General features: G+C 34.9%; 2 protein-coding genes across 3 annotated transcripts; one reads left to right on the top strand and one right to left on the bottom strand.

Annotated features, from left to right (window-relative positions):
• Positions 1–84: 84 nt before the first annotated feature.
• On the top strand, positions 85–2500 carry LOC149954160 (uncharacterized). The gene is made up of 6 exons (XM_090168935.1): positions 85–212; positions 663–864; positions 936–1255; positions 1316–1725; positions 1799–1934; positions 1997–2500. Exons 1-6 carry the CDS (start codon positions 188–190, stop codon positions 2173–2175), a joined length of 1272 nt encoding a protein of 423 aa, XP_090025061.1. The 5' UTR covers positions 85–187; the 3' UTR covers positions 2176–2500.
• Positions 2501–13098: 10598 nt separating this feature from the next.
• LOC149954159 (uncharacterized) lies at positions 13099–18777 on the bottom strand. 2 transcript variants are annotated; one of them, XM_090168933.1, is made up of 7 exons: positions 18273–18777; positions 16850–17074; positions 16155–16633; positions 15787–16091; positions 15515–15720; positions 15198–15447; positions 13099–14133 (listed from the first exon to the last, which is right to left on the bottom strand). In XM_090168933.1, the coding sequence occupies exons 2-7, from the start codon at positions 17068–17070 to the stop codon at positions 13648–13650; spliced, it is 1947 nt and encodes a 648-aa protein (XP_090025059.1). In that variant the 5' UTR covers positions 17071–17074; positions 18273–18777; the 3' UTR covers positions 13099–13647. The 2 variants fall into 2 exon arrangements, with proteins under 2 accessions (XP_090025059.1, XP_090025060.1); XM_090168934.1 differs by lacking the exon at positions 18273–18777 and adding an exon at positions 17979–18235.

Below are 18777 nucleotides of genomic sequence, written 5' to 3'. Positions count from 1 at the left end.
CCTGTAGATGGCGATAGCTTTATCCTAAAAATGAAAAATTATCCTCCCCGGAATATTTTCTGCACTATATAAAGGGGAGTAGGCGTTTACCAAATTAACCAATAACGATTCGCGATAAGAGGCCAAAAGGATTGCTTGGGAATTTTTGGAAAATCCGCAGAAGAGAGAGAACTGTCACTCCCGTAAAATGGCTTCTTCAACAGATTCTCCCCGTAAGATATTATTTTTGTTATTTTTAGTAAAAAATGCATGATTTTACGTGAAGTTTTGTGTTAATTATTAAACAATAAACGTGAAATATGTGTATGCATAATGGTTTGAGCTTGTTAATTTGAAACTTTATGGAATATGATGGTCGGCGTCAAACAAAGCTCCGTAGACACCTAGGCCTCTTTTTTGACGCCGTTAGGCTTAGAAAGCAGGTGTGGCTTGTCTGTCACCCATTCGGCGGATCGAAAATAGACCTACGCTTAAATGCGGTTTACCGGCAAAGCCTTGAATGTTTGAAAATGGGAAAATGCGCTTACTTAAAGTTTCCGTATGCTCAAAGTTGCATTTTCATTTTCATTTTTATAGAAAAATTAAATGCTTGATACCTATCTACACAAATAAATCCATGTACATACAAATGGATCTTGATATTGATTTTTCTAAAAATGTAGTGGTCCTAGTCACTGGAGCCTCTGGCTTTATAGCTATGCATGTAGTTAAAATACTTCAAGAAGAAGGTTATAAAGTTAGAGGAACAGTACGAAGCCTAGAAGATGAAAAGAAAGTTAGGCCTCTTAAAGAATTAGTGCCTGATGCCACATATCCTATCGAGCTTGTCGAAGCTGATCTCACTAAAGATGAAGGCTGGAATGAGTCAGTATTAATTAAACAAAATAAATTTTCTTATGAGATTTTAATCTAAACTGATGGATTTGCTATCATAGGGCTGTTAAAGATTGTACTTACGTCATGCACATGGCCTCGCCCTTTCCTAACGCACCTCCGTCTCACGAAGATGACTTAATTAAGCCAGCTGTAGATGGAACCAAGCGTGTGTTAGAAGCTTGTAACCAAGCTGGTACTGTTAAAAGAGTTGTCCTCACAAGTTCTATAGCCGCTGTTCATGGAGACCCAACATACGAGGAAGGAAAACTCTATACGGAAGAAGATTGGACCAATCTCGATGCTCTTAGTAACGATGCCTATTCCAAAAGCAAAACTTTGGCAGAGAAATTTGCCTGGGACTACGTTAAAGAGTTACCTGGTGAGTTAGTACCTCTTCTTCCATAGTTCAGAATCCTTCGTTACACTCATCCTCTTTCAGATGACAAGAAATTTGAGCTCTCTGTTATCAACCCTGGCCTGGTTTTGGGACCAGTTTTAAGTAGCGCATGCGGCACTAGCTCCGAAATAGTCAAACGCCTTCTCGAACGTTCAATTCCAATGGTGGCCAAAGTCAACTTCAGCGTTTGCGACGTTAGAGATGTAGCGCAGGCTCATTTTAAAGCTATGACATTACCAGAAGCGGCTGGCAAACGACACTTAATCACAACGCAAACTGTTTGGATGAAGGATATAGCCCTTGTTCTCTCTAAGGAATTCAAATCTCAAGGATATTGCGTTCCAACCATGGCTGCTCCGTATTTCGCAGTATGGTTGAACAGTATCATTGACAAAAGTTCCAGGCTGGTGCTCTCCAGGATCGGAAGAGAATTCAAGTTCGATAACCAAAGGGTAGCAAAATTGGTCGTTAATACGCTGATTTGACTGCTTAAAACTAATTATTTTCCTCTTGTTCATTCTCCAGATGAAGGAAGTCTTGGGCATTTCTCCGAACGAACTCAACCAGTCTATAATTGATACTGGTTATAGCTTAATCGATAATGGTTTTGTCAAAAAGAGCAAAAAATACAAACAAGGCAAAAAGGACGGAGAACAAACTAGTAAGCGTTTAAAGATTCTTTCGCGTAGTTACGAAGATAACCTTATTTTTAATCTTTTCCAGCTGAAGAGAAACCAGCGAATGGAGATGTCGAAGGCAGTAAAGAAGCCGAAGCGGAACCTAAAGAGAAGGAAGAAGTTGGAGAAAAAAAGATGGAAGAATTGGAACCTGAAGACAAAGATAAAGCAGCAGCTGTTATTAAGGAACAGGGGGATCAAAAACAGGAAATTGAAGCCAATTGAAAAAGTATCTCGTCATATCAAATGGTATACAAACATTTCTTGAGAGAGTAGTTTGTTTTAATTAGGGTTAGATTGTAAAATTGTTTCTGAGTTTCTCCATTCTCGTAAAAAGATGTCCCCTTTATACTTAACTTTTTTTATCCGTTAATGATTAGTCAATTTTAAAAATACTGTCACGAAAAGGTCAATTTGTTGCCCGTTAACTGTTCCGTTTTTTTTTTTTAATACTTCGTAAAAATAAGCTTTTAAAGTTTCGTTTGGAAAGGTTTGTGAATGTGAAAACAGAAGGCCTATTTTTTTAAACGCATTAGTTTAGGAACATTTACTATAAATGGAACAAATTTTCTACATAAAGAAGCTCAAATTTAACACGAATCATTTTTCTATAAACTCCTTTTTTTCTCATTCAATTTACTCCATAAATTTGAACGGGGTTTTTGCGTATATAATTCGTTTCTCATTACCATTTTTTTTTTAAGTTGTTGGTTTTAGGCCTAGAATGATGATCAGTTGGAGCTTAGGGACGTTTATTTCGATTTGTGGGTTTAGCCGGCTAAAATAAGAAAAATTTTGCCGAATGATTGCTTCCAAAATTTTTGCTATAAACCAAAAGATATTTTTACAATTTTATGGTAAATGTCACTCTGAATAAATTAACATTTGAAGAAACTAAAGTTTTTGGAGTGAAATTGGGAGTTTTTTATTCGATTATACTGTCTTTAAAAAACAAACTGCCTTTTTACTTTTTTGTGGTGTAGCTCTAGATATTGTATACCGTTTCTCATGTACATGTAATTTGCTACTTAGCTTATACACTTCATAAACGTCTTTAAAAGACTCTCAGTGTTTTGTACTATTCGTACAAATATATTTTGACCCAACAACAAAAATTACTTAATACTCATTTCATTCTCAAATTAAAATTTGTGGTCAATGTTTCGTAAGTTTATAAGAATCTTTAAAAATACGTGTCACTGTCAAAAAGTATTGCTATTGCTCAATTTATTTTTTGTAATGTATATTTTACACAATTTTTGCATGCCATGTTTATACACTTTACTGAATTGTAACATTTATTGTAACACCATTAAGAAATAAATGTCTGTGATAGAAAATATCTTTTTTCTTGAACATTTCTAATTCTAATGGTAAACTAGTTCTTACAAAAAAACATATCAGATGGTATCTACGTAATTTAAAATAATTATAATATGAATTAAAATTCTTTTAAAAAACTATGAATATTTATTAACGTCGGAAATAAATGAACCAAAGTTATCGAAATAGCGCTCAGAATCGGATGGCGTTTTCCTTATGAAAATTATGAGAAAATCGAGTCAAATAAAAGCTTATTTCCATCCCCGTCTTTTGACGCGATAAATTGCACTTGGGAATTGTGGGTATAGCTATTTCTATGTTTAAAAAATAGTTTCATAAAAACCAAAACTTTTTTTTTTGGCCTAGAAGCGCGCAAAATTTCAAATTCGAGGTCAAAATGTAACTTCATAGGGAAAACGCCTCCCACATGGCCCCATGAGGAGTGTAGCAGTCTGATAACTTGGGTTCATTTACTTCTGGTAACGTTTTCTGTCACTAGATGCTGTAAGGACAAATTAGCATCGCATTGTATTGACTAGAGTAAGACTCAAATATGCTATCTATAAACAGAGGAGAGTAAGAAACTGCATGCATCTTAACATAGGCTTAATTAATTCATATCTCAGCTAAAAAAAACAGTTGTTACTATTTTAGTTTTGAAACTAATAATACAAAAACCATCTATTAGTTGCTGTAAGTATGGAGAATAATGGTTAAATTGTAGCTTAAAAGGCCTAATTTAAATAAAATTCTATTATCACAAACAGGATTAAAATAATTGCACAAAATGTAAAGTTTTGGGTTGGTTCATGAAGTTTAAGATTTATTAAACAAAAACTAGAGGCAGTGGCGCACCCAGGTGTGCCGGTCCGCTATGGAATTACTTATTACTTTTCATCCATGCCTTCCACAAGCCTAACTTAATTTGGAAAAATATCTAATAATCATCACATTACATTATAATTTATGATATACTTTTTTTTATAGTTTTTACACTATTAGGTAACTATTGCTATTATAAATAATAAATTATAAAGCTTATTTTTAATTACATTTCTGAAGCTCCAACAGCCACGATATTTTACAGTATTGTTACGGATATGACGAAATTTTAATTAAGGCAAAAAAAACCATTAACTATAAACAATTTTTGTCAACGTAATCATAATTTATGTCAAGAAAAAAGACCCTTTTTAACGATAACACATAAACCTATATAAGCTACTCCAATATTTTATACAATTCATAATAAGATTGTTTAAAATGATTTATTTAATTAGGAGCAAAATTAGATTTTGATACATTTGTGTGTTAAAGGGAATATAACCTCTGGTATTTCTGTCGCCCTCCGTGGGTTCCAATATTGTCCGCTGCTTCCCATGGCTTTTCACACCTGCGGCGCTGATAATCGTGGATTGTGAAGGGAATGAAGGAAATTGAAGGGGACTTCCATAAAGAACGCGTTGGAGGTTATATTCCCTTTAAGAAAAGAAAACCAATTTAAATAGTCCGCCTTGAATTTCAAATTTCCCGCCGTCTGTCGCCAATGGGAAAAGATGTCACGGATATTTTTTTAAGTACCCACAATTCCACCGATGTATTAAATATGTTTTGAATATTTAATTGAAAATTTAACAAATTTTCAATCTTCTTGTACGTTATCTTCATGAACGTTATATTCCCTTTAAGGGAATATAACCTGCAAAGCAATCTTTATGGAAGACCCCTTCAATTTTTAAAATATCCCTGTACTGTGGCACCAAACATTTTTAAAGCCAAAGGCAAAAGCGGCCAGAGCTTCAAACGTTGGTGTTCCACACCAAATACCTGAGGTTATATTCCTTTTAACTAAAACTATCGTTACGCCCCCTTTGGTTCGCCATTGAAACCTAGATAGGTAGCAGCTAAAGCAGACGCTATTAGTCTTTCCTCATCGTTATTCGTCAATTTGACATTATAAATAATGCTACTTGTATTTTAATATAATTTTGGCATCGTTGCTTATATTTTGATAAGTTTATTTAAGAAAAAACATTCTTATGACTTTTTAATTTGTCTGTAGCAGACGCTAGATCATAGGCGCAACCTCGGAGAAGCTAGCGCCGTTACGCCACCTAGACTCGTTTCGGTCGCGAATAGCGTCTACTTTAGCCGCGACCTATCTAGGTTTCAAATTTTCACCTTTATGGCAGCAACAAGCGTTCCCTTTTAACCAGGTAGCTTTTTAAGGCTTGGCCAAAACAAGACGTTCGGTTTACAAATGAAAACATTAAATTATTTCAACAAGCATTTAATGAAAACCTTGCGGGTCCTGGCTCTCGGAAATATTACTCCATAGCGATTTCCTTGGAGGATGATTTATTTAAGCGCCTATTGGTCTACCGAGGGTTTGATAAAGGCAATCAATAGGCCTTTCCATAAATTCGCTACGACTGCCCAACCTGTTCTTAAAATTGTGCAGTCAAACCTATGCTATGGACGAATTCACTAACTATTAGTGTGAATGCCGGGGAAGCATTTTAGAAGCTAGAAGCAACAAACACAGCACCCCACACAAAGAGAACGCAACCCGTCAAAAGTCGTGGATTTTCTTGTGTACGTTTTTCATTGGCTAGACGCTTTAGCGCACGCTGCCGTCGGAAGGGGAAAATTCGGAAATTGTCTTCCCCCTTTCCGTAAAACGCTCAGCGTAATGGTTCGTCCAATGAAATTTGTACACAACACTGCCTTAGCTTGTTCAAAGGCTAGCTGCGTTCTCCTTGTGTTTGTTGCTCCTAGGTAGAAGTGAGAAAAACAGTAAACAAGAATGCCACGGTATTTTATAGAAAGGCCTATTGACGTATCATTTACCATTTTACAACAAACCTGTCGAGAGCTATGCCATGTGAAAATAGTACACACTAATCCTTTAGGGATTGTGTGTAAAAAGAGTGACGAAAGAGTGGTTAACGCCTTAACGGTAATAGTTAGTGTAGGGGGCTGTTGGCTCGCGTGGCTTGAAGGGCTGGCCACCACCCTCCTACGCATTGTAACCCGGCCACCTGAATTAATGGCTTCAAAAGTAGCTTGATGACTTAGGCCTAAGGTGGTGCCTTGGGTATTAGCCTAGCTGATTATGTTATGTTATGTTAAAGTTTACTCTCACGAGTCACGATTTTTCTGGCCGTGAAGGGTCCTGCTGGATATTATCAATGACCATCACATTTCCATTTGCACTGAACCACTGGCCGCGAAGGATCCTGCTGTATTTCATCAATGACCATCACATTTCCATTTGCACTGAACCACTGGCCGCGAAGGGTCCTGCTGTATTTCATCAATGACCATCACATTTCCATTTGCACTGAACCACTGGCCGGGAAGGGTCCTGCATTTAAGGCGGTAATTCTGACATTTCCTGTGCCGTATTATCCATAAGAGTGACTAGGCTGAAGCCTAGGGCCCCACCAAGAGTAGGGGCCCATGCATCACAAGGTGGAGGAGGATGTTGAGGGCCTGAGGGGCCCAAAGAAAGAAGCTCGAAACCTAGGGACTCGATATGTTATAATAGGAATATTAATTAAATTAATTATATTGGATTATTATTGCACGTCGTAAGACATCGATGGTAGCTTAACTATTTAACCCTTGATACTTGCCGTCGATGTGAAACTAATATTCTGGCTGGGCTGACTTGTTACCTTCGCTCCCGTTGCAGCTCTTGGATCTGAACCTGGCCCCTCCCCTTAAAATTCAATCAATTCCAGGCGGCGCATTATTGACTCCCTAAATATGACGTCCTCTTGACGCTATTGACATTCGCGTGAGTGACGCGTTAAATAAGAACGCCTCCTTTTCCATTTCCTCCCCCCTTTAGTTGATTCCCCCGGTTCATGATGCGTCGAGACCGGAATATAAACATTATCTCTATATATAAATAGATCAATTCTTGGTAATACCTAAAACTAAATATAGAGTGCCACTAAATTGTTTTTGTATTTTGTTTTTCATTTCAGCTTTGTGAATTACCTAATTCTGACAAGTGCTGCCAAATTCTAAATGGGTATAAAATGAACAAAATATATCTTATACCCTGCTTATACTTAGCAAACCCAGTACTTAGGGTCGTATTAAGAGGGACAGATTCACCCGAGCAGTAAAATGGGGGCGCCCACTAAATTCTGAAGTGTTTTGAAAGTAAATTGTTTAGTATTGAAGTAGCGCCTACTCCGCCTAGTACCCTAAAATTATAAGCAGTAACGTAATAGCCCCTAAAAATGTCTTAGGATTTTTTGGCACCCTCCAATGTTTTAGGTGCTCGGTAAAAAATGAATTAAGTATCTAACAAGATGTCACGCCGAGTGGTCGGACATTCACCAAAATCCCGTACACTTTGTCGAAAATCGCAAAATCTTTTAACTCTCTCTATGGTAATTTAACATTGAAATCCCAAAATAACTTCAAAAAGTAACGATAAAATCGCCAAAACCTCTTCAAAAAGTAATGATAAAATCGCCAAAATCTCTTCAAAAAGTAATGATAAAATCGCCAAAATCTCTTCAAAAAGTAATGATAAAATCGCCAAATTCTCTTCAAAAGGTAATGATAAAATCATCGAAATCACTTCAAAAAGTAACGATAAAATCGCCAAAATCTCTTCAAAAAGTAATGATAAAATCGCCAAAATCTCTTCAAAAAGTAATGATAAAATCGCCAAAATCTCTTCAAAAAGTAACGATAAAATCGCCAAAATCTCTTCAAAAAGTAATGATAAAATCGCCAAAATCTCTTCAAAAAGTAATGATAAAATCGCCAAAATCTCTTCAAAAGGTAATGATAAAATCGCCAAAATCTCTTCAAAAAGTAACGATAAAATCGCCAAAATCTCTTCAAAAAGTAATGATAAAATCGGCAAAATCTCTTCAAAAGGTAATGATAAAATCATCGAAATCACTTCAAAAAGTAATGATAAAATCGGCAAAATCTCTTCAAAAGGTAATGATAAAATCATCGAAATCACTTCAAAAAGTAATGATAAAATCGCCAAAATCTCTACGAAATCCCTAAATCCCGTACAAAATAATGGCAAGTGTCCGACCCCTCGTGTCATGCACATTTAAGTACACAAAATCCTCCCGATGTATTAAATATATTTAAAATATTTAATTTAAATCACTATAAACCCAAGAGGATATTGATCGGAAATGAATTGTATGACTTACCTGTTTTACAAATAAGGTAGCAAAACGCGAACACGCTAAATGCCGACTACAAAGATCCTTCACTTGAAGTTGGCTGCTTGCATAGCACATGGGTTTTGCAGAGAGCCAAATTTTAGATAATGACCAAGTAAACCGAATAACTATGTAGTCGGCCTTTAATTTGAATTAATTTTTTGACATCTTGTACCTTAACTTAATAAACGGGTTAGAGGCTCAAATTTGCAATGAATTGAGGGACCTCAATAATTAAATTAACACTTCGTATCTTAAACCTGCCGGCATGCGTGGAATCGCTCAGAGAAATGTGGTGGAAGAGTGGCGCTTGTATCAGGAGCACTTTCCTCAAAGACAGCTTCCAAATCGACAAACATTCACGGCCAGTGGCGTAGCCAGAAATTCGTCAAGGGGGGGGAGTATGTGAATGTTAAGAGGGGGTCGAGAAAGGGGTGGATATTTAGTACACAGTCAAAGGTAGGCCCAAGGGGGGTCTAGACCCGGAAACATCTTGGAAAATTGGTACACAAGACTGAAGTCCGCAAACATGGACGACCTACGACAACGCATTATATTGATAGCTGTGAAACTATTCGCGACCGAAACGGGTTTATAGTGTCTGCTTAAGTTTCTAATTTGCTAGCTTCCACAGTGGATTAAATTTGACGTTCCGCCCGCTGCCGTTAGGGAGCGCAACCATTGTTTTCGGTCGCGAATTCGTAACACGCCTCGAATCTTCGAAAGGGTTCAAGAATGATAAGCGAAATTCAATAAGTAACTTTATTTTAATTGACGTGGTCACTATCAAACACCTTGTTATTGTTAAATTCTACACGTGGAATACGAACTTTTGATACTACTGATCTTTTTCGATAAAAACCAAATGCTTAGTAAAAGGAAACAATTGGGTTCATGGAATAATAGAAATTGCACTATTGAGAGTTTTTCGACTTTTTGAAGGGTTCAATTTAGGAAAACGTTTCTTAGGACCTTTTTCACTCCTTGTCAATTTGTGCCAGACCTATCTTAAGCCCCCTGTAAGTTTTTTTTGCTCAGACAATAAAAGTAAAGGATTTAAAAAATAATAATTTGTGATAATGAAACAGGTACGGGGTACATCAAATGCAGGATTTGGATTTAGTTAAACTAGTTTGTTATGACAAAATTCGGCGGGTATACGGTTTTCTAAAGTTCAGATTGTGATTTAGTCATTTCCAAAATTAAAATATAATTTTACAAAAGTGGTTAATCCGCCCCTGCCCAATACTCACAAATTCTGCCCAATACTCACAAATTCCCTAGGGATTTTGTGTGAAAAGGAGACCCTATTTAATTGAAAATAAACCATAACAAATGCACTATTTAAGGTAAGTAAAAGCATAAGTAACATAATACCCCTAAGTATGACACTTGTAGCCTTGCTCATGCATTTTTTATTACTACATCCTTTCTTCACCAACGATAAATCAGAAACACGACTAGCAACTCTGTAACCCGGAAGTTTAATACTCTTTGGGATTTGATTTTTTTTATTGGTCATCGAAAAGGAGTCAGAGTTCAAATTTAGCCAATCATATAGCGCTACAAAATATTATGAGGTACGAAATGTAAGAAATAAAATGGCCGTTATGGTAGTCGGCTTATTAGGCCTAACTCTATCGGAAAATTATACCTAAATACTAAATATTATTATTTCTTAGGGTCATTTTCAAAGTTTGAACTGAAAAAAAATATTTTTATTGCGTAATTAGCAATTGTAAAAGTTATTCCAGAAGTTTGAAAAAGGTTAATTCATACATTTTGATTCATCAATTCATTTTTATTTTGATCACAGCGGACAAAACCAGGCATTCATAAAGGTACAAAATACAAGTGTATTCAAATTATAATAGTAAAAATCTAGCAGAAATTGTAATAAAATATTCGTAAACTAAATGAGAAACCTTTTTACATTAAAAACATAACAGTATACTTCACTAGTGATCCACAAATTTCGAGTTGTTGGTGAATTTCTAATATAATACCATTTGCCCGATATAAAGATTTAATATTGTTGGGGAAAATACATACAATTTCTTTAATTTCTTACGTTGTTAAAGTTTCCGTGGCGAAAACGAACAGCGTTGCCAGGTCGTTTTTGAAAAAGTCGCCCAAACGTTATTTCAAAGTAGCCCAATTTGTCGCCCAAAATAAATTCAGTCTTTCTTAAGTAGCCCAATTTGTCGCCCAAAGTAAAACATTAATAACCAAATGGTACAAGCTCACTTAAACTAAATTTTTAAATCAAACCAATCATTTTATTAAAAAATGTAGAAGTTACATTATACTAATTGGTTACCGTTATACATTGATTGGTTGAATGCGTTTAAAAGTTCAGTTGGAGGCACAAATTCCGCACATTTTATGTTTATTCGCGCTAGTCCGAATTTAACATATAATATACTAGACAATAAATCGAGATCCATTCGGTTTCTAAGATCAGTTTTCGTCAAGTTCACTTGGGAGAAAACTCGTTCTACTTGTGCGTTAGAAATTGGTAAACTTAAAAGCCTAATTGCACATTCAGCTAATTCCCTCATTATGTGCTCTCCAGAGGCATCTTGAAAACGGTATACGTCTATCCAAAATTAACTTGTATTTGTTTTATTTTCCCAGACTAGAGAATAGTTGATTTTATAAAATGTCTTTACGCTTGCCCAACTTGTTGAAATGTTGCCCTGGAATAGTTCAGCCAATGCCTAAGAATGAGTTCATAAACTCTTTAGTGGGAGAGAAAACGGATCCACAGCTGAAGCGGGGAGGCAACATTTCAACAAGATGACCAAGGTTATTTTATAAAAAGAACTATTGAGCAATCGAAGTTGACTTTCCAACTCCCATTTCGTGCAGTTAAAAAAATCTAATGGCAAATCGTTCATAACTCGGGGGCCATTTATTAGTACATGTTCTGGAGAAATTTTATCTAACTTCCTAACAACATTTAAATGGCTTGGTAGCCGTAATTGGAAATTTAAACATTACACATTTACACTTTTGACTTTGTCACTTTCTTATCTTTGTTATCTTATATCAAAAAAACCAGAAAAACAAACATGTGCTCGACCAATTTTGAAAATAGCACGGGCGAGCCTAAAAAATAGATCTACTGAAAGGAGCCCAAAAATCGCCCAAATCGCCCAAGCATTTTTTTGTCTCCAATCGGTTTGAAAATAGCCCAAATTGGGCGACTTTTCGCCCAACTGGCAACCCTGAAAACGAAATTAGTGTGGCTATACGTCTTAAGCCTAAAAATGACTGTTTTCAAAACCGCGGGAATCACGTTCCCGGAAGTTGGGTTAGATTAGTTCATGCCGACGCTACCGAGTGGCGCTATTTCGAAAAACCTTTGACGTCACTGTGAAGGAAGGATGTAGTAGAACATTTTCTTAATGTCATACTTAGCGATTTTATGTTACTTATGTAAAAGCAATGAGTAATTAAAAAAAATCCATGCACGAAATTAAAAAGTGACATTTCTCGAGTTTTGGGCCCGAATCGCAAAAATTTATATAATTTCCAGGAAGGTGGATGAATTTTCTATCATCATTTTCTTTTATAACTCGATCGGGTCACGGCCGTGATCATAGAAATCTCATAGGTAACTAGAATGCTGCCGTGTAACTGGCAAATGGCCCAAACGCCTATGAGATTTCTATGGCCGTGATCGGGTAAAGAGTTCAGTCACGGCCAACTTTGATCACGCGCTGTTCGCGCTACAGCGGCCAACGCATTCGTCGAATCTTATCATGCACTAATTCGAAACTTCATTTTGTCTGCTTTATTTTTAATATTCAATTTATACGGCATATATGACACGTGTCGCCTAAAAAGTTATTTTTTGTCGTAATCACAAAAAAAATCGTGAACCGCTGCAGCGTGTGAACAATTACTGAACATTGAACAAAATCACGAATCGCTGCCAAGGCCCGAAGTTGACTATTATGGTTAGAGATTTCGACACAGAAAAAGGCGGGATTTCCGAACTACCTACGATGAAATTTGTGATCATAGAGAATTATAACAGGCCTATAATTTATTTTGGTAAGGAAATTATAATTCTTTTTGTGACAGTATTTGTGAGATGAGTAGAATCACGAGAGTAATATTATAACATCATTAGATCCCTTGTCATTCTCTGAATATCTTTATTATTGGTATTTATGTTATGATATGTATTATTAATTTAGAAACTGCTAAGCAAAATAGATTCCAATTTTTCCTAACTGGTTGATATTTTGATTAGTTATCGTGAAAGCAACAAAACTTGAACCGTTTTACTGATAAAGTACCATAATACCATTAACAATTCTTATTGTAGTGGTCTGCTTGAGTGGTATCACAAATTTTACTTGAAGGGAAAAATACCCCTCCCCCTTGAAATATTAATAGTTATAGGGAAATATTAAAACCCATTAATAAAAAAGCATCTGCCAATTGTTTAAAATAATGAAGGGTATCATAACAATGAAATACACTGTATACATAATTTTTTTTAAATACAATTAAAAATTTGGTTTAAAAATTTTATTACACAAAGAATTCATTGAAATATACATTGATGATTTCACAGATAAATATATTTTATTTCTTGACATTTGTAATACATTTAGAGATAGAAGTCATAGTTTCAAGTTAAATTATTTTGGTTCAAAGTTAGAATTGTATATAGCTGTCTAATTTTTCAACAAAATGTTTTGGCACAGTGAAGCGGGTCGTTAGAGATTAATTATACGTACTTGCGCTTTAATGTGGTCATAGTTTATCTATAAGCCCTATTACAGGTCAATAATATAAATATATAATGCTGGTGAAAGCTTAAGAAATAATTATACATTAAGGTGTAACTGATGACTAGTTGATAATTTTGTGTGACTGTACAAATACTATATATGAGATTTAAATAGTTTTGCACAGTATACACAGTGATGTGAAAATTATTTTTAACATTTATAATAAGAAAATCTTTGAAGTTTAATTAAAGTTGGATAAAAATTCGAGATTCAAGTAAGAAATATTTTTGATTCTTCTGAAAAGAAAGGCTAAAAGCTTTTATTACCATATGAAATGAAAGTTTTTTTGGTTGAAAACAATGTGGGGTGAAATCTTGTCACTCTAAAAATGTAATTTCTTGACTTCTCAACTAGACTAAATGAGCCTTGCAATAGCAATATTTTCTCAGGTTGGGGAACTTTTCTTGTACACAGTCTGGTTGGTTCCCGTACAGGTTTACCCTACTTATTTCTGTTTCTTTAACATGAAAAGTAGAGGAAAGTTTTTTATGTTTAACTGACGCTTCATAAAGGCCCTGGCTAGGATAAACACTGAACTGAATTTCAAAAAGTATTTCCGATGATTCCATTTTATCACTGAGATCGGCAACAAAACCATCTTGGTCCTTATTATGTAGGTATTGAAGTAAGGCAGGATTAGGAACGTGCTTATCGGCCTTTGTAACCTTGTCCAGGGTTAATTCGGCGCATAGCGAGCTATATTTTTTATTATACTCATTGATATAGTCTATAACAGCTTGTGCGGCTTGCTTTGTCGTTGCATCCTCCGTGGGTACTGGAACCCACGATAGACACGTGCACCAATGGGGTTCAATGTTGGCATCGCCGCAAGTTCTCTGAAAATAGTTATAGTTAAATATTGGAATTGACTTATTTAATGTTGTAAAGGACATAAAACACCATTAGTGCAGAAATTAGGCCTAACAGAGAGTGTTAGTGTCACCCATAGATGAGAAAATATAAGAGGTTCCTCTCCATTATCAAACACTCCACGCCTAAGCTCCATTGAGTTAGGTCAATCAATTAATCTCTGTGGTTTTACTATTTAAATATAAATGTAGCTAGTCAATAAATGTTACAAATAAAGCTTAAGTTTTGTTATGATTACGTCCGCATTATTCTATCACTGCAATCAATGCTACTCCAAATATCAATGTAAATGAGACTAATGATGATAATAAAATTTTAGTAATGGGATTATACAGGGAAAGATTTTAGTCTGGAGCGTGTAGATAAAAAATGTCTGAGAACAGGGTTTATTAAATGCATAGTCATAATTAAAAATAGCAGATTTTGAATGAAAGACTGAAAAATAATTTCTTGAAATTCTAATTAGCCTCATTGATGTAAATGCAATAATTATTTTGGGAATTTTGGTTGTGTTGGCTACATAATTTAACAGGTTGAGCTTTGCTTTTTCTTTTTTTTACTACGTTCTTAAGAAGTTCCAATTTAATTTGGAAGGAAAAAAGATCTAACTTTTGGAAAAACACGGATCTCAAATTTTACGGGTCGGGTTCACTGTTCCCATATAATCCTTAGTAGCTAATTTTGCTTTAAAAGTAATGCTAGACTTGTCCATTAAACAGTGTTGCCACAGTTTTTTCACAATCAGTTTCCTATTTGCCACCGAAATTAAATTCCCTGAATTTTAGACTAATTTTTAAATTTCACTGAATTTTATACCCTGTAGAATGTTTTTCAGGGTTCGTACACGACCTGGAAAAGTCAGGGAATTTAATTCCGGAAATTTTGTATGAACCCTGTTTTTCTTAAAAATAGAATAAGAAAAAAGTTTCTAGTGTTATATCTTAAAAACCAGAATTGGGAAAAACGTTGTTACTGAAATGTATTACTTCGTTTAAGAGTAAAACTTTGATTATAACTTGAAATGACACACCTCACTTGGTATTTCCGAAAATAAACTAATGCTGCGTTGTCGGATGTCACCCCTCATTGGTATATTAGGGTTAAGAATGGTTAGCAAGGTTGAATAGATATCAAATGGCGTTGCCAGACGTTTAGAGTTGGTTTGTAAATTCTCAAAATATTTTGGATATTTATCTCTAAATGATTGAGGAGGTATCACAGAGAAAAAAGGTAGCCTTTCTTCTTGTTTGCCCTGTTGAGTTGACCTAATACTGGCAAACCTAATTAAAAAATTTATTAGAATTTAAATTGGAGCGCAAGACATTTAAAAATTAAAGTAATACATACCTGTGACCATGGTCACTCATTAAGATCAGAATTGTATTATCAAGGTAACCATTATTTTTCAAAGATGAAAGTAGTTCTGTAAAATCATCGTCCGCATACTGCACAATGTTGTAATCATCGTGACTAAGTTCTCCATGAAATAAAAAAGCAAATTTTGGTATATCTTTGTAGACCTCAAATAGTTGTTTAGCCCAGTTGAACATGACCTGAGAAAAGAATTTAGTTGAGAGTATTTCATTACTGTTTCATTTGGATTTAAATAACTATTATACTTTGTGTCTGGGGAGACTTCCGAGACAAAATGGTTTATGTTGACCCATGATTTTGGATGCCTCAATGTGAAAAGGTCTCATATAATGATCAGTCGGTTCTTCATTAAAACCAGTGAGACGATACGTAAAAATCCCTGTGTTAGGAGTATCTTCCGCAAATGCTGTTACGTAACCCTTTGCACTAAAGTTCTTCCACGCAAATGGATAGATATTAACGAAATTCGCATTTTCAATCCTTTTCCTAGTTTCTGGCAATTCTGGTTCAGTGAAACCAGTTAATATTGGAATTAAAGCTTGCGGTGTACCTAATAAATTAATATTATCAGCGTTGGTTTAGTAAATTTTGTATATTCATAAATCTAACTAACCATCACCAACAATATTGTAACCTTCCAATACTATTCCTTTCAAATCTTTGGTGATATAGTTGTAAGTTCTGTTCATTTTCCGAATGTAATGAGCTCTTGACATTGAATCCAGCCCCATTATAAGAACATTCATGCCCAGTCCCTTTTTGTCATCCTCTTCCAGTATCTTTTTACATCTCTCAACAACATGATCTTGGCGGTGAATTCCGGCCAAAATGCTGCGCCAAGATTGGCCTTTTTTGCTTTTGCATTCCGCACTGAAAAAGTCTGCTTCTAATTTTTGTTTATCATCTGTGGACTCTATCACAACAGTTTTTGATGTCTTTGAGTTATAGTCTGAAGTTCTTTCATAGTAGGATAAAGAGCAGGTGTACGCCCCATAAATCTTTTTGGCATCTGAGCAAACGTGGACGTAGCCATCACTCACGTACAGCCAATCAGTATCGGCACATTTTAATTTTCCCAAATTCTTAATGTGTCTAAAAATTGATTATATTAATCTAGTTAATCTGAACAATACTGATAACCAAAACTCTAATATAGCAATTTATTTTAATTGTAATTGCAAAGTTAGATATAATTTGCAAAATAAATTTTCTAAAATAAATTGAAGATAATTTATATAAAATTACGTACAAAATTTTTTGGGAAAGAAAATATTTTTTTCAGTACCAGAATTGTATAGAGTAGCTTACTTGGTCATTAACGGGTTATAGATCTCAAGATCTGGATGTTGACATGCTTTTTCTGATTGAGCTGTGGTTACGTGTTGCGGTACAGTGTTAGAATATGAATTGCCATTATTTAAAAATTGAGTTTTAGTAAAGAAAGTCCAAAGCAAAGCAGCGCCTAAAAGCGTAGATAGCAATAGGCAACGTGGTCTTATAAAACGTAATTTACTTAAACACTGCAACATTTTTCTGAAATGAAAAACATTTAAAAAACAGATATAGACACCACTTTTTAATGCTAGCCTAATTAAAATAGTTATAGGCCTACATTAAGCTATTAAAAATCGTACTTTAATTTTTTAAATAAAATATTTTTGAACACTTAAATAGTGAAGTTTTTTTCCCATAGACCCTTACACAAAAAAAAGGAGGTTGTAGAATTTGTTTGAAAGCACAGTTGTTGTGGTTTTTATTGTAGCATTTACATAAGCAATTATCTTCCACGATTTCCAACAGAGCAGGTGTTTTTCCTAATTAATAATATACTGGCTCAAATTCGACTCCTGGACTTAAATCCTGCTTTCAAAACTCTTACACTTTAGATAAAATTTGGAAATTCAATATCCTGGAATTTAAGATAAAATTCTAGAAAATGCAAGAAGCAATATGGTTACTTTCTTTGCAGTAGTTTAAAATGGAAACTACAGATAAAGTACATTTTGAATTATGACTATCCTCAAATAAAGTAGAAACCAAATGGATATATCATTGTATTAGCCCACAGCAAATCCAGCTGTCTAAACAAAAGAGGGATCAGGAAAAATTTCTTTTCTTCATGATTAGTACTTCTACATTTAAGTTATTTATGTGTAATGGTTTCCTGTTCCTGTATTTTAGACAATTATCTTGATGCTAACTTTTGGTTTCATTAAAAATCTCAACAAAAGTATCAAAATATATCAAATTGCAAACAGTTTACATGGAATTAAACTGAGAAAATAGAACATTTAGCAAAACATGGTTTTTAAATACTGGAAAAATTTCAAGGATTTTTTTAACCCTAATTATAAGGTTAACTTGATAGAATAAACAAAGAAATATGAGCAGGAAACACCTTGACATTTGTCTATTATAAATATAGTAGGAAATTTACCTCTTGTTTTAAAAAAAGTAGTGGTAAAAGGTTACGCCTTGTAAGTCACAGAAATAGTTATCACACACAGTTTCGTAGTTTTAAAAGGTTCTGCCTTGTAACTCACAAAAATAATATCGTAGTCTTTGAATAGGTTGGAGAGATGGCGAACAATTGTGAAAGTTTATCACCATAACACTAAATGTTAATTTTTTTCTTGAGGCATTGCCACCTAGTATAGTGGAAGCACCTACCCTGAGTCATCTTTATAATAAATTACATGCACTAACTTTGGATTCTAACGTCTTAACTTACCTAATTGGTAGTTACGTTATTCATTCCAAGAAAAGGTTTTTTCTTACTACGGCATTCTTGTTTAAGCCTTCGCTTTTAGAATCTTTTAGGCGTTTAAAACCTAAGATGACCCTGAAAGAAAAACTAATGGTGTTTCTTCAAGGTGGTTTGATGTCTACCATTTGTCAAAAATCGTTTTAACAAAATCCTGTTTTATCCCATCTCCGCGAGTCTATTATCACCGCGGAGCCATCTTTAAAGGTTGTTTACAACTTTCTTTCGCCAGTTCAGAGTTAGAGAGAGAGAGAGCGACGAGTGACTTGCTTCACCTCCGATTCCGAATCGCGTCTCCGCCGAAAAATAAATTTCCTTGTTTCGCCAAAGCGATCGATTGAATCTCCCGCCGGACGTTTCTAATTTCCCGACGTGTCCTGAATTTTTACGGACGCGAAAATGCGCGAAGATATACGCGATATGTCGCACTCGGATTAATTTTCTATTTCTTTTTAACTAAAACGACTTTATC

This window comes from Leiobunum rupestre, chromosome 3, assembly GCF_980474605.1.
Source record: "Leiobunum rupestre chromosome 3, qqLeiRupe1.1.hap1, whole genome shotgun sequence".
NCBI classification, from domain to species: domain Eukaryota; kingdom Metazoa; phylum Arthropoda; class Arachnida; order Opiliones; family Sclerosomatidae; genus Leiobunum; species Leiobunum rupestre.
The sequence above is the reverse complement of the archived record's forward strand: the minus strand, read 5'-3'. Positions and strand labels throughout refer to the sequence as shown.